The sequence below is a fragment of the Trichoderma evansii genome (genome assembly GCF_050947405.1).
Source record: "Trichoderma evansii strain SZMC 28006 chromosome Unknown GGI43scaffold_1, whole genome shotgun sequence".
In the NCBI taxonomy this organism is placed as follows: Eukaryota; Fungi; Ascomycota; class Sordariomycetes; order Hypocreales; family Hypocreaceae; genus Trichoderma; species Trichoderma evansii.
In genome coordinates, this window is record NW_028145205.1 from 1086909 (window position 1) to 1109023 (window position 22115).

The 22115-nt window shown below is 49.8% G+C and overlaps 9 protein-coding genes across 9 annotated transcripts; 4 read left to right on the forward strand and 5 right to left on the reverse strand.

Annotated features, from left to right (window-relative positions):
• The first annotated feature begins 41 nt into the window (after positions 1–41).
• On the forward strand, positions 42–1441 carry GGI43DRAFT_9986 (actin-binding ADF family protein). The gene is made up of 7 exons (XM_083210653.1): positions 42–44; positions 214–283; positions 366–376; positions 607–802; positions 879–946; positions 1002–1050; positions 1112–1441. Exons 2-7 carry the CDS (start codon positions 281–283, stop codon positions 1250–1252), a joined length of 468 nt encoding a protein of 155 aa, XP_083065992.1. The 5' UTR covers positions 42–44; positions 214–280; the 3' UTR covers positions 1253–1441.
• GGI43DRAFT_390078 (cell-cycle control medial ring component-domain-containing protein) lies at positions 1153–2606 on the reverse strand. Its single transcript, XM_083204279.1, has 2 exons — positions 2192–2606; positions 1153–2133 (listed from the first exon to the last, which is right to left on the reverse strand). The coding sequence occupies exons 1-2, from the start codon at positions 2300–2302 to the stop codon at positions 1609–1611; spliced, it is 636 nt and encodes a 211-aa protein (XP_083065993.1). The 5' UTR covers positions 2303–2606; the 3' UTR covers positions 1153–1608.
• A 380-nt stretch (positions 2607–2986) lies between these two features.
• Positions 2987–3633, reverse strand: GGI43DRAFT_10433 (uncharacterized protein). The gene has a single exon (XM_083198817.1). The coding sequence runs from the start codon at positions 3432–3434 to the stop codon at positions 3102–3104; it is 333 nt and encodes a 110-aa protein (XP_083065994.1). The 5' UTR covers positions 3435–3633; the 3' UTR covers positions 2987–3101.
• GGI43DRAFT_10439 (uncharacterized protein) lies at positions 3159–6808 on the reverse strand. The gene is made up of 2 exons (XM_083198818.1): positions 4106–6808; positions 3159–4038 (listed from the first exon to the last, which is right to left on the reverse strand). Exons 1-2 carry the CDS (start codon positions 6492–6494, stop codon positions 3446–3448), a joined length of 2982 nt encoding a protein of 993 aa, XP_083065995.1. The 5' UTR covers positions 6495–6808; the 3' UTR covers positions 3159–3445.
• A 2065-nt stretch (positions 6809–8873) lies between these two features.
• On the forward strand, positions 8874–11044 carry GGI43DRAFT_10466 (uncharacterized protein). The gene is made up of 3 exons (XM_083198819.1): positions 8874–9334; positions 9387–9568; positions 9635–11044. The coding sequence occupies exons 1-3, from the start codon at positions 9193–9195 to the stop codon at positions 10370–10372; spliced, it is 1062 nt and encodes a 353-aa protein (XP_083065996.1). The 5' UTR covers positions 8874–9192; the 3' UTR covers positions 10373–11044.
• A 507-nt stretch (positions 11045–11551) lies between these two features.
• Positions 11552–12584, reverse strand: GGI43DRAFT_378385 (NADP-dependent oxidoreductase domain-containing protein; the record flags this gene model as incomplete). The annotated part of the gene is made up of 3 exons (XM_083202691.1): positions 11552–12261; positions 12332–12452; positions 12534–12584. The coding sequence occupies 3 exons, from the start codon at positions 12582–12584 to the stop codon at positions 11552–11554; spliced, it is 882 nt and encodes a 293-aa protein (XP_083065997.1).
• Positions 12585–13760: 1176 nt separating this feature from the next.
• On the forward strand, positions 13761–15727 carry GGI43DRAFT_378386 (uncharacterized protein; the record flags this gene model as incomplete). Its single annotated transcript, XM_083202692.1, has 2 exons — positions 13761–14735; positions 14798–15727. The coding sequence occupies 2 exons, from the start codon at positions 13761–13763 to the stop codon at positions 15725–15727; spliced, it is 1905 nt and encodes a 634-aa protein (XP_083065998.1).
• Positions 15728–16474: 747 nt separating this feature from the next.
• GGI43DRAFT_10535 (uncharacterized protein) lies at positions 16475–19091 on the forward strand. Its single transcript, XM_083198828.1, has 3 exons — positions 16475–16648; positions 16723–18710; positions 18781–19091. Exons 2-3 carry the CDS (start codon positions 16813–16815, stop codon positions 18896–18898), a joined length of 2016 nt encoding a protein of 671 aa, XP_083065999.1. The 5' UTR covers positions 16475–16648; positions 16723–16812; the 3' UTR covers positions 18899–19091.
• Positions 19092–20641, reverse strand: GGI43DRAFT_10492 (uncharacterized protein). The gene has a single exon (XM_083198822.1). It carries the CDS (start codon positions 20488–20490, stop codon positions 19285–19287), a length of 1206 nt encoding a protein of 401 aa, XP_083066000.1. The 5' UTR covers positions 20491–20641; the 3' UTR covers positions 19092–19284.
• Positions 20642–22115: the final 1474 nt, after the last annotated feature.

The following is a 22115-nucleotide window of genomic DNA, read 5'->3' on the forward strand; positions in this document are numbered from 1 at the left end:
GGTTTTCTTTTCCTGTCCTGTTCTCTTTTCTCTCTTCTTCTTGTGTTAGTCGAATCTCCCCGTCTCCCTAATTCCCTTCAATTTCATTGTCCCATTTCCCGCCCCTTTTTTTTTACCGTCTCTTAGTTGCTCTTAGACGCTGTTTTTTGGGGGGAAGTTCTAAAGAGGCGCTCGGGCGAATCTCCCGCATTAAACCCCCTCATCGCTAACAAGAGAACCTTCATCAGCTCATCACCCCTCCTTTTTTTCTACACCGCAGCTCAACGGCCGAATCGCAAAAATGGTGAGTTTCTAGCTGATGCGTTTGTGAAGCTTGAAGCTTCTTTTTACGTTTCTATAATGCTGACCGCGTTGTCCTTTTGTAGTCTCAATCAGGGTACGTTTCTCGCCCCTCTCCTTTTCGCCATTACCTGTCCACACCTTATCAGCTCTCCGCTTCGACCTGCCGCCCGCTACGCCACGTTCCTTAATACTATACGAACGACTGCGGAAATTTGAAGCATGATGGGAGCTTTGGCACAAACAGAGGACCCAAAAGAAGAGAAACACAAAGAAACACAGAAAGAGAAACACTCAGTAGGAATTGGTGGAGCTAACATCGTGTAGAGCCAAGGTTTCCCCCGATGTCTCGGAGCAGTTCCAGAACCTGAAGCGCAGCAACGACAAGAACAGAGTGCTGCGATACATCATCTTCAAGCTGTCCGACGACTACTCCCAGATCGAGGTCGAGCACGCTGAGGCCGACAGCGACTGGGAGAACTTCCGTCAGAAGCTCCTGGACGCCACCTCCAAGAGCAAGACTGTTCGTCTCACCGCCGAAAATCTCCAAACCAAGATATTTGCACGCCAGAATAAGAGCTAACTTGGTGCAATGCTAGGGTGCTGTTGGCAAGGGACCCCGCTACGCTGTCTACGACTTTGGCTTCAAGTTTGACGGCCGAGACATGTACGTCAGCCCAAACCCCCACTAAACTGCCGCGGTTATTAACAATGTAATACAGCAACAAGATCATTCTCATCGCCTGGTCTCCCGATGATGCCGGTGTCCACGTATGTTTTTTTAGCTCTTCTTTTTTTTTTTTTTTTAACAATTGTTAACATGAACCAATAGCCCAAGATGATCTACGCCGCCTCCAAGGAGGCTCTTAAGCGATCCCTCGAGGGCTTCGCCTATGAGCTCCAGGCCAACGACTCTGACGACCTTGAGCACAGCTCCATCCTCAACGCCGTTCTCGCCAAGATGAACGCATAAGCGAACCACACCCACGACCATGTAATCCAAGTGTAAATGGGGAGAGGGGGGATAGCTACGAAAGTGGGAAGTAAAAGAAGGAGGCACCGCCGTGTACTCGTTTAGAATGGGAGTGATGCAAAGGGGGTGCTGTGTTTATTCGATGGATAGGCATAGGTAATTTTTCAGATGTGCTAGCGCTACAGATGATGATTCATACCGTACCAAAGGGAAAATCGGACTCGTCTTTCGTATTGGAGGCGTGGAAATGTGCACCGGTGAAATCAGTTTGCTGCATGAACGAAAATGAAAAGTATGCTCTATTAAGAAAAAGATGCTAAAAGTAGAACCCATGTTTTTTATATGCCGTATAATATTTAACTTGATTTGCTTGCCTGCCAGCTGGATTTGAACAAATTCGCCAGCTCTTCGCCCTTGCCTTCAGCCTTGAGCCGCTGCTGCAAGAAGCCCTTGAGATCCGCCCAGAAGGCCTCAGACTCTAGCTCTGCCTCCACTGTCGCCTCGTCTGCCTGGGCCGTTGAAACAGGTACATCCTCCATCGTCTCTTCGGCAGGTGGAATAGCCGCCGCGCCACCAATAACCATGACAGAGAAATCAATCGCCCTGTCAGACTCATTTGCGCGCAGCTCCTTGAGGACCTTGCTATCAGCGACGGGGCGCTTGTTGAGCAGCAGCTTCATCTTGTCGATGGGAATACGCGTCTGCTCCCGTACAGCGGTCTTGACATCGAGGACAGAGGTGCTGAGCGGGAGAGCGGGCAGGGTGATGTCGAGGGGCGGGTTGCGGAGGGACTTGAGGGAGACGGATATGCTTGGTTCTTGGCCGGGGGCAGCGCGGGCAAAGGGTTTGGACATGGTCGTTGGCATGCGGGGGAGGATATACTGCGTTTTCCACATTAGCATTCATTGTCTATCAAGAGATCGGGATAATTCAACATACAGGAGGTCGAGGGGGAAATGTCTTGGGGTCCTCGATATGGTCTGCAGAGAGCTTGATAGGACGAGAGTCCAGCGACGTCAGGAACGTCTTTGCGAAGGCGACTTCAGCCATCGTGACAGATTTTGATGTTCTTAGTTGACAAATATTCCTCTGTTTCTATGCTCAGATACGTATGCGACGTAATTATTGCTTCTTGTGCTGTCTGTCGATATGTTATATCGAGCTTCGTCTGTCGCAAAGAAATGAGGGGTGTGGCGGGGTGAGAAACACAGTCTTTCCTTCGCGGTGTTTTATTCTTTAGTCGGTGGGTTGAGGGATAGATGCGTGTCGTGCGAATAGAGAAGAAGCTTGATAGTGAAAAAGATCGATCCAGGGGTAGAGTTCTATGAAAGCTTGTTCTCCAAAATGAGGCTCGTTTCGTTGGAGCTTAGCAAGTACAAAGGTACACGTTCGATGACACTGAAGCTTGGGAGCTCGGAAGACTGAATCACGTGGGGTCAAATCAAACCCCGCCACCGTCCAACGCCATGTAAACAACGACCAACTCCCGAGACAAGCAGCTGCTATAAGAGCTGTTATAAGACATATTCACGTCATGACGTTATTAAAACAGTTATTACGGTTAGACATTCGACAAAGCTGAAAATTTTGAAACAAGCAATAAAACATTCGCAGTCTTAAAAATTTACACACTAGCAATTAACCATCTCTCCCAACCAACTAAGTAACAGTACTGATACATAAATCCATTCTTCATAAACATATTGAAGAAAACAAAAAGATTTCATCCATGTCCCATTTCATAATCCGTCATTTCGTCATAAAAAACTCTACCGGCGATTTGCACACCGTGGCCGTTTTTTTTCTCTATTCGCGATATTTCCCATGATAAATATTGCCCTCCAAGTCGTTAATCGCGCCTTAGTCCGTCGTGAACCAAATACAGCTCCTTCCTCAAACGCCCCGAAGAAAAAACAAGAGTAACAAAAAACGTTAAGGCAAAACGAGCAAACAGTAAAAACAAACAGGCAACGCTATATCCCCTTGAGCCCTTCTCTCTCCGATACATCTTCGCTGGTGGTGAAATCAGACGTATTAAAAACATGTAATGCAAAGCCAATAGATAGCAGCAGAACAAAGCGGCAACAGCAAAATAGAAGGGAGAAGAAGAGAAATTAAAAACAATAAGACATCCACCAAAATAATAAATCGAGCAAGGGGTTTGGGGCGAGAGCCATTGCATAGCATCTGGTCTTACCTAGCTATGCTCGGCACCGCAAAGTCGTCAAATTGAGACACGAGTTCGCGAATAGTCCATCGCCAAGCGCCCTGGTCTCGGGGGCTGTGGTTCGTCCACTTCTCACACTTCTTCCGCCACCTCTCCTCTTCTTCACGCTGCCTTCGGATGAATTCAGGGCCGACGTCAAACTCTTCGCCCACCAGCCAGTCATCCTTAATGTCACTGGCTTGACCACCCTCTCGTTCGTCAGTGACAGTGGTGTCTTCGAGATCCGGAATGTCTTTGAAGACATCATCTTCCTCTTCGAAGCCGGTGAAGTTATCTAGGCTGTCGGTAGCCTCAGATGCTGTCATATTTTGAGGGCCGAGTTTAAGCCAGCACATGTTTTGAGGATCAAATACCATGCCACCAACCACTTGCACACCCTTAGTGCCGCTGATGTTGGTGATGAGAGCCGGCCGAGGTGCCGGGGCTTCTTTATCCCGGATCAGGTGTGGAGGAACGGAATTTGAGGATGGCGTTGAGTTGGACCCATCAAACGCGTTGAGAGCGTTCTCGTTCCCTTCCCAGCAGAACGTCTCAGCGTTATAAAACATGCCTTTGACGACTAGAAAGAGTTGAGTGTTAGTCATCAGCTTTAATATTAAGGAGAAAATATGTTCAAAGATACATACCTTTAGACTCCTTACCGCCGTTCAAGTTTGCGATAAGGTGTGGTTTCAGTTGCTGGGGTCGCTTTGGTCTCCTGGTTCGGTTTGTATTTTGTGCCAGATGGGATGGCTGTTGGGTATTGCTTCTCGTCGGTGCTCGCTGAGCAGACACTGAAGCCAACGGTCCGCCGCTTGGCGTCCGATGGGCTAAAGCTGTCTCGCGAGCAATGCGGCTAGCTGCAGTGTCTCGTGCAAAGCTAGGAGTATATGTGCTTCGTATCGCCGGCCCCGGTGCCGCTTTCCATGGCGAGGGTGTTTTATTTCTATCAACTGGCGGAGGTTGTGATGGTGGCGGCACTTGATATGCTCTCCGTTTGTTGGGGTTGCTAGCAGAAGGCTGCTTCAAAAATCGACACTCTGTCTCCTTTGATGTCGGTAGATCGTCAAAGGCATCCAGTTCATGGCCATCGCCAAAGTTCCGTTTACCCTTGGGTCTGCTTAAGCGTTCCCACGTATCAGCGGCCACTTTGTAGCGGTGTGGACTAGGCGATCGCAGGCCTGGTCTTCCTAATGTCCTGGATATAGGGCGTGTTTCAATGGTGTTGTCGGAATCAAAGCGGCGGAATGGCCGCACAGTTTTGGAAGCAGCGTGCTGCGACTGCAGGTGAGAAGCCCCTGCGGGAAGAAAGGGTATCGAGCTCTTCCGTTGCCCAGGGCTCCCGCTGATAGACTGCTGTCGCTCTTGTGGTGTCTTGGGTCGGGTTTCAGTACGTGAAGAAGGTCTCTCTAGCCGTCCTGCCAAAGGTTTAGCAGTAGGGTTTCGAGCCCGTACGGCCGCCAGAGACCGCTTCTGCCTGAGCAGTTGGGCATTTGTCGTGGGTGGTTCGTTCCTAACAGAAAAGGGAGGTCGGGATAGTTCTGCTCTGCGAGGAGCGGGGGCAGCTGAAAAGGTAGAAATAGTAGTAGGAGTTGGTAGACTAGTAACCGATAGTTGATTGGAATGGCCAACACGAGATTGTGGTCGGCGAACCCGATGTGTGATCGGACCACCACTCTCTGAGACAGGCTCAAGAGCCGTTGAATGGGATCTCTCGTGGTTAAGACGGGGAATCCTCGTCTGCGGCGGTACAGGCTTGTTACTGAATGTCAACGACACAGCCGCCTTTGGCCGAGCAGGGTTCGCCAGACGGCTGTCCTTGATCTTGATATTCCGATGCATTGTGAGTTTCCCAGAGTCAAACACATTACCGTCGCCAAGTTCAAGCCCCTCCATGAAGTCTTGCTGCTCCACTTCTGCGGCAGGGAGTCTCTTCTTCGGGGGTGCTGCTGCTGCTTCGGCAGGTGGTTCCTCCGGGATATCTTCCGGCGGTGGGTTTGTCTTGCGCAGGTGCAGCCTCTCTTGAAAATTAAGATGGCCGGGAGGTAGCACAAGGCCGTCGAATGTCTCGTCTTCGCTCTCCACTGTGAACGTGCTGGAGAGACTAGGGCTCATGGCCGAGACCGACGAACTCCTAGTCGATCTTGCATCTCGCCGAGTGCCTCCATATCTAGTGCCAAGGCTGCTACCCTCTCCCCAGTCTATATCCTCTGATAATGAAAACGGCGCCTTGGGGATGTCTCTTCTGGCAGACAGCTTCAGTTTGCCGTCAGATGGGAGCTCCAGATCTCTTTCAAAGTCATCGTCTAGTGGCTCTGTTGACAATTCAGGCCCAACAGGAGTTGGAGGCGTGATAAAGGGCATCAGCCGAGGTGGTCGGCTCTTGGCAACTTTGATTGTGTCAAGGCCGTCGCCGAAGAAGTCGTCGTCTTCGTCTTCCGTGTCTCTGAACTTGTCCAGGCTGAGCGCGGCTGATAAGGTGCTGGAGGTTGACATAATGGAGCTTCTTCGGCTATCTCTTGCGGACTTTGTCGTCTTCCTGGGGCTATTCTGCATCGAGCCTGCGCTGACCTTCCGCAGAGTCTCTGGGAAGTCAGCTTGGGTTCGTGGCTTCATCTGGAAGCTTTGGTGCCCTTCGGGCAGCTCTAGGTCGTTTTCCCAGTCCTCGTCGATAATCCGGCGTCCTTTCTTCCCACCCAGTCTCTTGATCGTGCCTCCGGTCAATGCAGATGACGGCACATTCTTGGGCAAGGGAATTCCAGCCCTCTCGGCGGCGGCTATGGCAGCCATGGTAGATCGCTCATCGTCGGCTGGGAGGTGGACGTGTTGTTCCTCCCCATGCAAAGAGTCCAGATCGGAGCGCAGCGAAATGTGGGACGAAGTGGAATCGCGTCGACGTGGTTGTGCATTGGTAGTGACAGCGGTACTCGTAGGCCGTAGGCTCAACTCATCGCCGTCTACAATAAAATCTTCATCGTCCCAGTTCTCTACCTCAGCCTCCACTGGCTGTCTGGGCTTTAACCGTAACGGCTCCATAATTTTGGTCAACTGTTCTAATGCGTCTACTGCGTACTTTGTATCGTTTGGGTTGTAATCGCGCGTTGTAAACAAAGCGGCATGCAGGGCCGCTCGGGTAGCGTGGGTAAATTGATTTTCAGTCTCTCGGATAGGTTCGTCGTGGCCGGTCGCGACATCAATTGGGCGGAGGCATAACCGTTCAATAGCAACAATCCATCATTTCCCAAAATTCCCAAAACCGCAGCTCGTTATGACGTGGCAGTCTGTAGACGACAGCGCGAGACCGGCTTATTCGTCCAATGCGGCCAAAAAAAAAACAAAAGGTCGGGGTATGTTGTCGCTAAGGTGCGCACAAATCGTCTCGTTCTAGCTGCTGATGATGCTATCGCTCCCAAAGCGCCCGAGGCCAAGCAAACAGAAAAGGAAGAAAAAAAAAATACGATAGTCCGCCGCGATGCAGCTCAGCTTTCGACTAGTTGATGAGCCTTGTCGATGCTTTTTTTAGATGAGCGCACGGTACGATGCAGCGAGGATGTTGATGTTGTCAGCGGCTAGTGATTGGGCGCAGCGAGTGTTGACAAGACGAAACAGAAAGGCTGGGGTCCGTTGCGGGCAGTGGCTGGTGCGCCCAAGCAGGTGCCTGTAATATGTCGGATTGGCGAGAGTCTGGTCGAGGCGGGGCTGCCTGCAGAAGGGATTCCAGCAGCGCCAGGTCTCGCAGTCCACCGTGGAACAGGGATTCCACGCTCCAGTGCTCTTTTCTGAGCCCGTTCAACGCGGCCTGCTACCCTGCAACTGTAGCTGGAACACGGAGGGCAGTGTCGAAGCGTGCTGTTGTTGACTCGAGGAGCTGAGTTTGGTACCGAAACGCGGGCAGAGCTTTGGGCGCGCGACAGCGAGGAAGCTCGTGCTGTTTTATATCCCCCCTTTTCACTCTATTCCTCATCTTAATTTAAAGACTCATGCTACGTCCGTGTTGCATTTGCCTCTTTCTTTCCTTTTCTTTTTTCAAATTTTCACCCCCAAGGATGACCCCTACACTCTTCTCGCCGTAGCGCAGCTTCTTCGCTAACCCATGAGATGTTCTCACAGCGGTGGAGTCGCTTCCGGATTCACGATCCTCATCCTAATCTCGCCGCGGTGCTGTGCATGAAATTGGTTGGAAGGCTACTCCGTATCTGTCTATCCGCCCACTCTGTGCCTGAGCTTTTCGTCTCCTGATGACGCCTCACCTGCAGTGGTATTTCTGCTACCACGACAACCGCCAGAGGCCCTAGCAGCCATCCCGGCCGCTTCTCCATACTAACCCGACGGGCTGCCAATCATGCGTGCAGGCCCCGTCAATTGTCAGATTTTGCCAAGTGGAGAGCCAGATCGGACAGGGTCCTCTCTGGCTGGCACGTCTTGTGCATGCGACAACAGGCTAGGTAATGCACATACAGCGAAGCGAGCCCGGGGCGCGGGAAGCACGCAGAGAGCATGGGCTGGGCGATCCTGAACCAGGCTCTTATTTTAATTGCAAGTACTGCAATACTAAGTACTTGTGTGTTATAGCAGATAGAATGTTGAGCGTTGAACGTTGGCGATCAACCGCATAATAGAACGCAAGCACAGTAAGCAGTAGAAGGAAGCTTATCTTCTCCTATTCTTCCACACTAGCACCAACATATACGAACATAAACACTGTACTGCAGTACTACCGCTGTTCCGCGTTAGGCCTTGAGCTTAGTGCTTCATTTTGATGAGCCGCACTCCGCAGAGACAGCGACTTAACAGGCCACCGCAGCTAACGGGTGCCGTGTCCTCTCTCTAGGCGAACATGGCCTAGCCATATTGGGCGGTAGTTGGGCATGATAGCGGTGCTCGCCAAAGGCTCCAGCGGCCAATGTGCCTACCTGGGTCCGGTGGACATTGCTTTAATTTCCCACGTGTACTTCGTACCAAGAGCTCCGGACCCCGTACAGTGCTGTACTTGACACCACTTCTGAGAGGCGGCCTGGCACGGTTCGAAACCAACAAGAAACGGTTAGGCGTGAGTGGCAATTACTACCTAATAACATCGTATTTGCGAATACGAAGAGCGCGTCGTGAATAAAGTTATTCTTGTTGCGTCTCGAGCATGATTGCCATGTGCAAATTGTATAATTCATCCGGAAATTCGGAGTAATAGTAATGCAGAGCTCTAGAGGTACTCGAAGGCATGTACATGGCGCTGAGACCAAGTCACCTCAGCCCACCTCCGCAATTTTGCAGCGACTGCCTGTAGAGGAGCCTGCGCCACACACCAGCCACCTGGAAGCTTGCACCCGTACCTGCAGCTCAAGCTCTGCCCAGAAGCTCAGCTCCCTGGCCGTAGCTGCCTGCAGTGGACGCCTGCCTGCTCCACGTACGCTAGCCGCAAGGCTGCGATACACTCCACCTTGCTGAAGATTCACGAATGTTTGCTCGTAAGACATGCATTTATTAGACGTATCTCAGCAATCGTCAAGCTGAGCAGGGAGAAAGAACAAAAAAATTCACGCGTACTATTTCAATTGCTTTCCCCTCTTCCTCCCGGCACGAACGCTGAAACATTGCTGCAATATCGCCTCTCCCCTGATATCAACACCTCTCGTGCTACCTGTCTATCTATTTATACATTCTTCCAGATCGACCTATCTCTGTATATCTTCACGCAGCTAAGTCTGACATTGGAAACCGCTCACATAGTTATATCATGGCGACGACACGAGTCATCAGGCTCCCACGGGATGATGATGAATCAGCCCATGTCCTTATTCAAGTCGCTTCGAAGGGCTCCAAACCATTGGATGTGAAGCTCGTTGGAACAGAGGGCGAAGCGCCATATGTGGCAACCTGTACAGTCTCTCCATCTGTAAAATTACCACGATGCATATTAATATCTACCAGTGAAACATGATCGAATAGCTTCATTTCAAGTTCCAAATTGCCCCGTCTCCGAGTCAGAATGGCAATCAATTTTGCAATCTCTGTTCGCGTTACAGCCTGCTGCAGATATCCAAGCAACAGCCAGTGTCAGATCTGAGACCTCTTTATCCATCACAGTTCGAAAGAGAGTCCAAGGCATTACTGTATGAGCCTCTTCCCGAAATGTATCTGATGGAAAAAGGCGCAACTCTAACTCGTTTTCACTATAGCAACGACTCGGCTCTATAGAGTTAGAGTATGATGGAAATGAAAGTATAGAGCTTTTTAACTGGTGTGCCGAATCAATCGACGCATTGGTACAGAGTAATGCGGCATTGGCTGAAGCCGCCGCTCATGCTAAGGAGCTTGAAACCACCGTGACGGAGCTAAAGGCGCAGCTGGACGAGCTCGTAACGTCAAAACAAGAGGATGAAACAGCCCTCCTTCAGAAGTTCCGAGACCTTCTCAACGAAAAGAAAGTCAAAATCCGCGAGCAGCAAAAGGTCATTGCCGCCGGCTCGTTTCCAAATAGTCAGTCAGCATCTCAACGGGTTTCTCAAACATCAGATCCCCAGCCATCTCGCGCACCAGCTCCGTCTCGACCTAGAAAGAGAAAAGTCCAGGCTGCAGCATCCTCATTAAATGAGCCAGAAAATGATGAAATGGAAGTGGATGTTAAGATCAAGTCTGAGCCTGAAGATAGCGAACCAGAAAATACCCCGGAGGATACTGCAGACGATACGGCGTCTGGCGATAGTGATGAAGATGACAATGGCGATGAAGATAATGGAAGCGGCGATAATTCTGAGACAGGAGCTGATAACGTCTCCAAACCAGCGCCCAAGGCACCTCCCAAAAAGGCTAATGAACAGCCACCTCCTCCAAGGAGCCTCCCTTTTACAAAGAAGAAGGCGCCGGCCAAACCGGCCGCAACGGGGAATGAGACAGACTCTGATGACGAATTGTGAATTTGGTTGACATAGCAGGCTAGCGAAAGAATATACTGCGGAATAGAAGAATACTACATTTATTTCACTGCACGTCCTGATTTGTGGACTCATGGTTCTACCGCTGTTTTCATATGCATGAGAATGGTTACGCATAGTAGTGGCCCAGTTGGTATAACTACATAGAAATATAAAGCTGCTGATACATACCAGGAACAGATCAAATATATTCACATTTCCCTATAACTCGCTGTATCTTGTGACTTGATCTAGTAAATCTACTTTCCCTTGCAAGTCGCTTCTTTATCCTCCTATAAAAGTAGTCTATACCGATGTCTGTTGAGACAGTATGAGAAGATTATCATTGAAAAAAATTGCTCCCTATCAGTGTCTTCATCGCCAGCATTGGAAAATTCAGTATGGCCATTCGTTGTTCGACTTCCACTCCAAGAAAATCAAGTGCCAAATCAGGCTGTAATTTTTATAATCATGTCGACAGGTTTATTTATTTTGCCCGACAAATGTAGTCCGTGTGTTAAGGGTATATAAGATGTTCTGCGCCAAGATGAATTCAATTATGAAACATCTTCTTGGCTGGGACTGAACAAACAGCCAGATTCGAAGTCCCTCGGGGTACGATCCCCAATATGTGAGCACTCAGTCTCATAGCTTCCCCAGAACACGCAGCTTCGGGCTTAAGTTGCTGTGGGACAATCCGATAGTGCCAAACTTAGGATTGGGACAATTAGAGGCCAGTTCGCGTCTCTTCGCTGGTGTGACCCCTTCTCTGAACGATGGCCATGAGTTATAGGGTAACATTGAGGATACCCTGATTAATCTTCTGCTGGCTGTCCGTAATCGAAGTTACAAACTCGTTAAAGGATATGGCTATATGCCGGATCTTATATCTTAAGCCAGTACAGACACATGGCCCAGCCAATAAATTGACAAAGTGCTTGCTATATAGGCTAGGTAAGAAAGTGTAGCCAGAATGTAACGATTGAACAAAGCTCGATGAATCTGGTACGAATGCCCCTTGACAATGGCCAAAATCTGATGGGTTTAGCTGTCCATAACTAGAGGGGAAAAAAAAAAGATGGTGATCATGAAAATTAGCTGGGGATTATTCCGGCTAATGTCTAACTTTATTGGCGTGTTCAAAGAGATGACTGCTTAATGCTCTAATATATTTTCCTCCATTTACCTTCTGTCATCCGCGGCAAATTTGTTCTTCCAAAATGATCGGTAGTGGTACTTGTTTCCTTCGGTAGAAATCTCTGCTACCTCTTCGTCTGTCAACTTGAACTTGGGTAGTCTCTCGAGGTAACCAGCGAGTCGCGACTCCTTGGAGCTGGTTGTGAGTACTACAATGCCTTGATCAAGGACCCATCGCAGACCAACGTCGGAATCTGTAACGCCGTACTTCTCTGCCAGCTTAGTATAGACGGGCACCGCTGGACCACCCTTGACTGTGGTGAGCGGTAGCAAGGGGGCGTAGGCAGCAACGGCAATATTGTGCTTCTTGTGGAACGCAACAAGGTCGCCATGCTGGAGGTAAGGATGGTACTCGATCTGGTTGATCGCGGGTACTACCTTGGCCGTCTTAAGAATGGCCTCGAGATGCTCCTGAAGGAAGTTGGAGACTCCAATGGACTTGGCCCGGCCAGAAGCCTTGATGGCCTCTAGATCAGCCCACCTCTGCTGCAATTCCTCGTCGTTATCAGCAAAGAAAGGGCCATGGATTAGATACAGATCGACGTAATCTAGGCCAAGCTTCTTGAGTGAGAGAGAGAATGCTTCTTCGGTGTTCTTCTTGTCCGTTGCACTGATCTTGGTAGTGATATAGAGCTGATCTCGAGGAACTCCAGAGGCCTTGATAGCAGCGCCGAACTCCTCTTCATTTCCATATACTATTTACCAAGATTTTATGGTTAGAAATATTCACTTGCCTTGGATTTCGATTTCTCGTCTTTCACATACCCTCAGCGCCATCAAGATGGTGGTAGCCAATATCAATTGCTTTTTTGGTGACTTCGATCAACTCAGCGTTTAGGGGTCCCTTAGTGCGCTTGAAGTTGGCAGTTCCAAGACCATATCCGAGCTACCAGCCTGGTCAATATCGATTTGATTATAATGATAGGACTTTAATCCGAGTAGGAGATGAGGGAGACGAAAAGCATACTGCAGGAATCTCGTTGCCGTCATTTAGCTTGATCACTGGTGGGAAAGACATGGTGGCGGCTGAAGAGTGAAACCGTCGCTGGGCAAAGCAAACTGTTCGTCGAGGAGACGTTGAGATTGAACTAGGCGAGAGGAGTGTCAAGGAGAGTTTTGAGGGTAGACGTTCTTGACTCACATTCAGGTATTGCGGCTATTGCGGCGGCACCTTCCGGTATTTATAAGCGGAGGTCCAAGGCAAGTCAAGACCTTTTGGCGCATGGTGGTGCAAACTACCCCACCGGTGATGGATGGAGTTGTAGAATAGAGGAGCGGGCGCTATGTCTGGTGTATATGCTATAACGGGGATAAGAGAGATTGCCGAGTGCTCTTACCGACCCAGGGAGGCATTCCAATGGGGGGAGAGGCGCAGGCAGTTTGCTTGCTTGTGGCTTGTCTAGAGAGCACGCTGCTACATGCGCATGCAGACTTATGCACCGAAGCTGCTGCGTATAGGTACCTGACTATATCTCGCCCTGCTGCCTTGTTGTACTAGTAGCAAGATGTGGGTGTGGGTTTACTGCATCGGATCAATGTTACACATTACTGGACTCGTAGTCGAAAGCAAGCACATAACCTGCCTTCTCTTCTATTCCCCATAATTTTTTATTTGTACTTCATTAAAGCCGGCAATGAAGATGAGGTCGAAGAAGATGCATGTCACGTCATATCATTAGCTTGACTCTCTGATATTAACCGCATCCATCTCTGGATGGGGGAGCCCAGATGAGGCCAAGTTTACGTGCTATTGCCTCAGCCGCTGTTGACCCAAAATAGTTGCACTGGCCTACCATCTACAGCCTAAAACCATTATAGTAATTATTAATACAAAATGCTGCTATTTCTTACGCGGGGGGCTTTGCTACTATCACTTTTCACTATATCAAGCAGCCCTCGTATATCCGATACCGCGGTTTTATTACTCCATCTTTGCGTGGTGGGGCAAAGTTCGCAGCTCGGTGATGTCACGGAATACCGGCTCGCCACTATCCGACTCTAATCGCTTTAAGCCGCGGCAGGGTCACGACGCACTTATAGAATGCATAATCAACGATAGCTATCTTAGCTGCCACCAATTCTCATGCTGCAGGGATATCTCTATGCAAGTCGGTTGACAACACGGACTCTGCCACTGAGGATCCTCAGTGGGCCATTGACAAGGCATCTCGCTCGATATAGGGGAGCGCGAACCATGGCCTCATCAGGGAAACAGATTGAAGGTGTCTCGCTGGACGAGCTGCCCAAATCATGGAATTTCACAGCTTCGCTGCCTCCGGATCAGGTCTTCCCAACTCCAGCAGATTCGCATAAAACCCCTCGGGATGAAATCACGCCTCGGCAGGTCCGCGATGCTCTCTTTACATGGGTGCGGCCAAGTGAGCAGAAAGATCCCGAGCTGCTGGGCGTGAGCTCTGCGGCATTGAAAGATCTTGGCATCAAAGCAGGCGAAGAGAAAACCGAAGACTTCCGACAGTTTGTAGCTGGCAACAAGCTATATGGCTGGGATGAGACAAAGCTAGAAGGCGGATACCCTTGGGCGCAGTGCTACGGAGGCTTTCAGTTTGGACAGTGGGCAGGCCAGCTTGGAGACGGAAGGGCCATTTCTCTTTTTGAGACAACCAATCCGGCGTCTAACGTACGATATGAGCTGCAGCTCAAAGGTGCTGGCTTGACGCCGTACTCTCGATTCGCAGATGGAAAGGCAGTGCTTAGGTCCAGCCTGCGAGAGTTTGTTGTTTCCGAAGCACTCAACGCCCTCAAGATACCCACCACTAGAGCCCTATCGCTTACTCTACTACCTCACTCCAAAGTATTGAGAGAGGCTATGGAACCGGGAGCAATTGTACTCCGGTTTGCTCAATCGTGGCTGCGACTGGGAACTTTTGATCTTCTTCGGGCAAGGGGAGATCGTGATCTCATCAGGAAGCTTGCAACGTATATTGCGGAAGATGTTTTTGGCGGATGGGAAAAGCTTCCAGGACGGCTGGAGTCACCTGAAGAACCAACCAAATCACCGCCCCCAAAGCGTGGAATTTCAGCTTCTGAAGTTGAGGGACCAAGCGACACAGCAGAGAATAGATTTCAGCGGCTATACCGGGAGATTGTCAGGCGCAACGCAGTGACCGTAGCTCACTGGCAAGCATATGGATTCATGAATGGTGTTTTGGTATGTGCGGCAGTTATGATAAAGCCTAAGAGGAAAATCTAGTCACTAACTTTGTCATACAGAACACAGATAATACATCAGTTTACGGCCTATCGATGGACTACGGGCCTTTTGCATTTATGGATACCTTTGACCCAGCATATACACCAAACCACGATGACTACACGCTGCGGTATAATTATAAAAACCAGCCGACCATCATTTGGTGGAACCTGGTGAGACTCGGCGAGACTCTTGGAGAACTTATTGGCATTGGGTCTCAAGTTGACGACGAGACCTTTATCGCCAGAGGTATCAAGCAAGAGCAAGAGAAAGAACTGGTTGAGAGAGCAGAAAACTTAATCACACAAGCAGGAGAAGAGTATAAAGCCGTATTTCTGAACGAATACAAACGACTAATGACAGCGAGACTTGGCTTGCGCCACTTCAAAGAGACGGATTTCGATGAACTTTTTAGCGAAGGGCTTGATACCTTGGAAGCTTTAGAATTGGATTTCAATCACTTTTTCCGCCGCTTGAGTACCATTAGACTGGCGGACATTACGACTCAAGAGGGTCGAAAAGAAAAGGCCGCCATCTTCTTCCACAAAGAAGGGCCCTCCGAAGTGATTGGAGAAGAGACTGCGAAGGAGAAGATTGCCGAATGGCTTGAAAAGTGGCGCGTGCGCGTCTTGGAGGATTGGGGAGAAGAGTCTTCTAACGTTCTATCTGAAGATAAGGATGCTGAGAGAAGACAAGCTATGAAGCAAGTCAACCCCAATTTTGTTCCTCGAGGATGGATCTTGGATGAGGTTATACGGCGCGTTGAGAAAGAGGGCGAGCGGCAGGTCTTGGATCGCATCACCTACATGGCACTGCATCCGTTTGAAGACTCATGGGATGGAGCTGTAGTCGATGGCGTTGAGTATAAAGGCGACCCAGAGGAAGAACAAAGGTGGGTGGGCGATGTTCCCAGGCTGGGACGATCACTACAATGCAGCTGCAGTTCATAGTACTTAAATAGCAAGCCAAATATAAGTTGACTGCGTTGTACATGATCCCAATTCTAGCTTTGTTTTCGATCACAGAATACAGAGTAGCCGTTTCACAGCAAATTTTTACATCAAACTACGCATGATAAAATGTAACGACCGGCGGTAAGAGGCAACGTTCATCGAGACGAAAAAACTTCTCTCCCCTGCTTCCATAATCGGCGTAGACTTCTTCTGGAGCACAAGATAGAGGAGGACTCGACAGAAGCAACGGGCAAAGCCCAATTGCCCAAGCTCACCTACAATAAAATGTGCCCGTGTACAATTAATTGAAGAAGCAAAAGAAGAAAGAAAAAAAGACGAGTGGCCCAGGCCCGCCAAATTTAAAGCTGCTGGCACGAACTGCGGGACAAAATTTGCCTCAGGCAGCGGGATTGGGAGCTTCTAGCCAATGAGCGTGCTCCTAAATGGATCCGTAAGGGAAACCCACTAGCGCTGTAAATGGGCTTTCCATCCATCCAAGACAGCAGATCCGTTTTCGAACGAACGCCCATCCCACTCGACCTTGAGTCCTTAATTTACTCGCCGCAACGTACATCACGTTCAATCCGTCAAGGCGACACGATGCTCCGACAGTCTCTGGCACGTTCGGCTTGGCGGACCGGCAGGCGGGCCGCCGCTGCCTCGAGGGCATTCGCGACAACGCCCAGACGGTCTGCCGAGGTGGAGCTCACCATTGGTAAGCATCTTCTCTGCGTCGAGGACAGACAATTGAAGCTGGAGCTTGTGCTAACGTGGTTGCAGATGGAAAGAAGGTCTCGATCGAAGGTATGGTCCTGGAATGGAGGGGTACGGCGTTGCGGGAGCGTAGATGCTGACATGGAAGCTAGCCGGCTCGGCTCTGATCCAGGCCTGCGAAAAGGCTGGAGTTACTGTCCCTAGGTGAGCATTGGAGAGGAACTGGATCCTTAAAAGGGATTAAAAACTGCTCAGAAAGATGTGCTAATGGTGTTTAGATACTGCTACCACGAGTACGAAATATCCAACCGCCCCCGCTCCTTTTTCAGCGATTTCGAGCCCTAACCATATACATATACAGAAAACTAATGATTGCCGGTAACTGCCGTATGTGCTTGGTTGAGGTTGAGCGGGCACCTAAGCCTGTAGCCTCATGCGCCTGGCCAGTGCAGCCTGGTATGGTTGTGAAGACCAATTCACCTCTTACACATAAAGCCCGCGAGGGTGTCATGGAGTTCCTGCTGGCCAACCACCCCCTCGATTGCCCCATCTGCGACCAAGGTGGTGAATGTGACCTTCAGGATCAATCCATGCGATATGGCGCCGACCGAGGACGATTCCACGAGATTGGAGGCAAGCGAGCCGTCGAGGACAAGAACATTGGACCCCTGATCAAGACCTCGATGAACCGATGCATTCAGTGCACCCGATGTGTCCGATTTGCCAACGATATTGCTGGAGCCCCTGAGCTTGGTTCAACTGGCCGTGGTAACGACCTACAGATCGGCACTTACCTTGAGAAGAACCTGGATACCGAGCTCTCTGGAAACATTATCGATCTCTGCCCCGTTGGTGCCCTGACTTCCAAGCCATATGCTTTCCGAGCTCGTCCTTGGGAGCTGAAGCACACTGAGTCGATTGACGTTCTCGACGGCCTGGGATCAAACATCCGTGTCGACTCTCGTGGCCTGGAAGTTATGCGCGTTATTCCCCGACTCAACGACGATGTCAACGAGGAGTGGATCAACGACAAGACTCGATTCGCCTGCGATGGTCTCAAGACCCAGCGACTTACCGTGCCCCTGATCCGAAGGGAAGGAAAATTCGAGACTGCCGACTGGGAGGAGGCTTTGACCGTGGTTGCCAAGGCCTACCAGCAGACCAGCCCCAAGGCCAATGAGTTCAAGATCATTGCTGGTGCGCTTACTGAAGTAGAGTCTCTCGTCGTGGCCAAGGATATGGCCAACAAGCTCGGATCCGAGAACCTCGCCCTCGATACCCCCACCGGCAGCCAGCCCATTGCTCACGGTGTTGATGTACGATCAAACTACCTCTTCAACTCCAAGATCTGGGGTATCGAGGAGGCTGACTGCATTCTCATCGTCGGAAGCAACCCTCGCCATGAGGCCGCCGTCCTGAATGCTCGTATCCGCAAGCAGTGGATGCGCTCCGATCTTGAGATTGGTGTCGTTGGTGAGAGCTGGGATTCTACTTTCGAGTTTGAGCACCTGGGTGCCGACCACGCTGCCTTGAAGAAGGCCCTGGCCGGTCCCTTTGGCAAGAAGCTCCAGGCTGCCAAGAAGCCCATGATCATCGTTGGATCCGGTGTCACCGACCACACTGATGCCAAGGCTTTCTACGAGACCGTCGGCACCTTTGTTGACCAGAACGCTGCCAACTTCAGAACTGCTGAGTGGGACGGCTACAACGTTCTCCAGAGAGAAGCCTCAAGGGCTGGTGCCTTTGAGGTTGGCTTTGTCACTCCCTCTGCTGAGGTTGCCCAGACCAAGCCCAAGTTCGTCTGGCTTCTCGGTGCCGACGAGATCAACGAGGCGGACATCCCCAAGGACGCCTTTGTTGTCTACCAGGGCCACCACGGTGACCGTGGCGCTCAGATTGCTGACATTGTTCTGCCTGGCGCTGCTTACACCGAGAAGGCCGGTACTTACATCAACACTGAGGGACGTGTCCAGATGACCCGTGCGGCTACCTCTCTGCCTGGTGCCGCCCGAACTGACTGGAAGATCCTCCGAGCAGCCTCTGAGTTCCTTGGCGCTCCTCTGCCTTACGACGATGTCGCTGCTGTCCGTGACCGCATGGTTGAGATCAGCCCTGCGCTGGCTGCCTACGACGTTGTTGAGCCAGTTGCCCTGAAGCAGCTGAGCAAGGTTCAGCTGGTTGAGCAGAACAAGGGTGCTAAGGCTAGTAACTCTCCTCTGAAGAAGGTTATCGACAACTTCTACTTCACAGACGTTATCTCCAGAAGGTATGTACTATCCGTATAATGTTTATGCATATACTATATGAATGGATTAACGATGCTAACTACTTCATAGCTCACCGACAATGGCTCGCTGCTCAGCGGCCAAGGCTACCGGTGACCCCAGGACGAACTTCATGGCTCCTGGAATGGAGGAGGATAGACCCATGGGACAGGTTGCGTACGGAGCTTAAGATAGGTGAATGTATTAAAAAAATAGAAGAAATTTCCCTTGCGGTTCCGGAGCGCTATGTCGATATGTACATATATATAGGACGTTAGGGTTAGATGTTGTGTTTAAATATGTTGACCAAAAACGGGTGGCTTTTCTATTTCCCTTCCCCCCCTTTTTTTATGTGCTGGTGTCTTACACCCCCCACTCCTGAGCTGTATGACAGTATGCATGCTACCCATCCATCCAACGCCATTCTCATCTCTCTCTGGCTCAGTATCTTCTCCCTGTGAAACTACTCTCTCCTGGCTCAGGCTGCACAATAGGCAAATCAAACCGCACTCTCTTCTCGGGCCTCACCTCGCCCTCACCACAAGGCGCACGGAGGCTGGATCGGCGCACCGTCTTCTAGTCGATGTCCATCTTCTCCGCCTCCTGAATCTGTTTCTTGATGGTCGATCGCCTGCTTCGCAAGTGTCTATCAAAGCTAGCCAAGTCTCCAACCGCAAATGCAATGACCTTCATGACCTCTGTGGCGGCGAATTCCCGAGGTGATCCGACAGGCGCATACGTTACTGGGACGTTCATGTTCGGCTTGGGGATGTTTGTTTCGCCGTGATTGCGATCGGACGTATCCGGGGCGCACATATTAGCAATCATGGTGTTGCAGTCACGGCGTAGGGCGTCTTCATCGTGGGCGCGAACGTGAGCGCGGGCGGCGTTGTAGTCAAATGGAGGATTGTCCATGTCGTTTGCGGCTATGCGCATGCGAAGCATTTCGCGGTGGAAGAGCGCGTGGAGGTTATTTCGTACAGAGGTCTCGTGGCTGGTGACGAGGTCCAGTGCGGCGCGGTGATAGTCTGGAGACGAGTAGTCGAGGTCGAGGGGCTGGAGGAGCTTGTTGGAGTCTGGGATGGGGACGAAGATGGCGGCGGAGATGCTGGTTAGAGGGGGAATGGGAGAGTCGTCGTAGACTTCGGCATTGCTATCGTCCTTGTTGGGGGTGCTGACAGTGGTGTCGATGTCCATGTTATCGGCGTTGCTGCCAGTGCTGTCGTTGTTGATGCTGCCACTGATGGTTTGGTCGGTCATGATGTTGCTTCTTCTACTGCTGTTGTCGTTGTTGACGCTACCATTAATGCTTTTATCGGCTACAACGCTGCTTCTTATACTGCTGCTGCCGTTATTAACGCTGCTACTGACTCTTTGATCGGCCGTGATGCTGCTCCTTCTACTGCCGCTGTCGTTGTTGACACTGCCACCCATGCTTTGGCCACCCATGATGCTGCTTCTTCTGCTGCTGTTATCACCGCTGTTGCTATTTTTGTTGGCAATATTGCTTTCCCTCATTAAAATGCTGCTCCTTTTGCTGCTGTTATTGCTATTGTGGCTATCGTTGTTGGCGATGTTGTTTTCGCCAATTATGATGACGCTGCTACTACTACTGCCTTCTCTGATGTTTCGTTTGCTGCCGCGATCACCATCATCGAGTTGCTGCTGCTGTTGTTTGATCTGGCTAGCGATCGTTTGTTCTTGAATCAACTCTTCTAGCGATGGCAGCTCTGAAGAAGCAGATGACGAAGGGCGGCTGGAGGAAGACCCGTATTCAGCCATGGGTGGCAGCTCTTATGGTACATATATACGTAGCGCATGTATCTTTCGTTTCTTTTTTTATTCTCGCGAAAACGCAAAGCTTAGACGCAAATAGGTAATACAGCAGGACGCCAAGGATTCGAGCTGAGAAAAAACAAAGAGCAGGGTACAAAAAAAAAAAACGGATTACGTAGGCGCGCGCATGACGGCGGCAGCCTCGCGGCGCTTCGCCTGAAGTTGGGACGTGTTGGACGTGTTGGTTGTGGGCAGATAATGCCTGCAGCTCGTTTTCAGTAGGTGCGGTGATACTGCATACATGATGCTCCTGCTCATCACTGCGCCATCCCAAAATTGCAGAATGAAAACTGCGTGTCTATGATTCTTGTTAATAAACGACTCTTCATGTAGCTTATAGGGGATATCTGGCAAACTCCACCAATAGTTGATGTGTAATTCGAATTTTCGCAAATAGACTTTTTTTATAAATGCTAATTCACATGTTCAATAGGAATTAGGTTCATAATGCATGATACGCTGCCTGGTTCTATGACCACAGGGTGTATTTTATCCGCTCTTCTGGCTGATTTGCTCTCATTTTCATCAGGCTGCTTAGTGATGTTGGATAGCTGGAGAAGTATAATAACCAACCTGTGAGACATTCCACTCGATACTATGATTAACTTTTCTTGTTCGTAATAGATGAAAAATGCACGATTTACTCGTGTAACTAAGCTTGCTTCTCAGCGGGCCTTAAAATATATGACGATGATATGATCCAACTATTAGAAAATATGCGGAGGTGAGGCTGATGGGATTAACCTCCCTCAAAAGGGACTCAAAGACATACATAATAATATACTCACATGTTATAACCGCTCACCTCCCCCAGCTACGAGAAACATTTAACAAATCTACGCATCTACCTCTACCTCTACTTACCTATCTTGTTGCAAATCTATAAGTTAATTATTGCTAGCTTTTAGCCTTTTCACCAATCCTGCGACTATGATTAGCTTCTTCAAGTTTATTTCTACTTCAGCTCTTACCGCTGTTTACATAGCAGGTGGAGTAATTGCAGGCGAGGCCATCTGGTATAGGCCTGATAGAATCGAAGGGTCATGTGGCTTCAGAATTGAGAATAACGATTTGGCTGTGAACTTGCCAGAGGACGCCTATAAAGGAGGATGGAACTGTCATAGATGGGTTGAGGTTACTTACAAGGGCCGCACCATAACGGGTACAGTTCAGGATGTCTGCCCAAGTTGTCCCTCGGACAGAATCGAACTTACACAGGGATTTTTTGAAAGATTCGACAGTTTATCTCTTGGTATTATTCATAATGTTGATTGGAGGTTCGTGGATTGGGAATAATGCCTCTTGCGGTATGATAAATTGCCTATGTATTCAACGTCGGATGCATATATCTAGAGACGCAGAGTAGCAGTCTATCTAGATGCCGTTCCTATAGACTTTCACGCCAATAAATCGCCTAACATTATAATATTTCTCTCTATATTAGTCCCATTATTTTTATCTCCCTTATCTGTTAGCTACGCTAGTTGTATTGAAATAGTTGCGATGTTAATTTGCCCAATAATTTTGATAATTATGGCCCATCATACTGTCAAAGATGGCCACTACTCATA

Excerpts from the sequence above, each read along its gene's own strand:
- GGI43DRAFT_9986 (XM_083210653.1), top strand. Across the intron at positions 803-878 it reads CCACCTCCAAGAGCAAGACT|GGTGCTGTTGGCAAGGGACC; the intron begins GTTCGTCTCACC and ends GTGCAATGCTAG. Across the intron at positions 1,051-1,111 it reads CCGATGATGCCGGTGTCCAC|CCCAAGATGATCTACGCCGC; the intron begins GTATGTTTTTTT and ends ATGAACCAATAG.
- GGI43DRAFT_390078 (XM_083204279.1), bottom strand. The coding sequence starts at position 2,302 with ATGGCTGAAGTCGCCTTCGCAAAGACGTTCCTGACGTCGCTGGACTCT. Across the intron at positions 2,134-2,191 it reads CATTTCCCCCTCGACCTCCT|TATATCCTCCCCCGCATGCC; the intron begins GTATGTTGAATT and ends TGGAAAACGCAG.
- GGI43DRAFT_10433 (XM_083198817.1), bottom strand. The coding sequence starts at position 3,434 with ATGCAATGGCTCTCGCCCCAAACCCCTTGCTCGATTTATTATTTTGGT.
- GGI43DRAFT_10439 (XM_083198818.1), bottom strand. The coding sequence starts at position 6,494 with ATGGAGCCGTTACGGTTAAAGCCCAGACAGCCAGTGGAGGCTGAGGTA. Across the intron at positions 4,039-4,105 it reads CGGCGGTAAGGAGTCTAAAG|TCGTCAAAGGCATGTTTTAT; the intron begins GTATGTATCTTT and ends AACTCTTTCTAG.
- GGI43DRAFT_10466 (XM_083198819.1), top strand. The coding sequence starts at position 9,193 with ATGGCGACGACACGAGTCATCAGGCTCCCACGGGATGATGATGAATCA. Across the intron at positions 9,335-9,386 it reads AGCGCCATATGTGGCAACCT|TGAAACATGATCGAATAGCT; the intron begins GTACAGTCTCTC and ends AATATCTACCAG. Across the intron at positions 9,569-9,634 it reads AGAGAGTCCAAGGCATTACT|CAACGACTCGGCTCTATAGA; the intron begins GTATGAGCCTCT and ends TTTTCACTATAG.
- GGI43DRAFT_10535 (XM_083198828.1), top strand. The coding sequence starts at position 16,813 with ATGATTGCCGGTAACTGCCGTATGTGCTTGGTTGAGGTTGAGCGGGCA. Across the intron at positions 18,711-18,780 it reads ACAGACGTTATCTCCAGAAG|CTCACCGACAATGGCTCGCT; the intron begins GTATGTACTATC and ends ACTACTTCATAG.
- GGI43DRAFT_10492 (XM_083198822.1), bottom strand. The coding sequence starts at position 20,490 with ATGGCTGAATACGGGTCTTCCTCCAGCCGCCCTTCGTCATCTGCTTCT.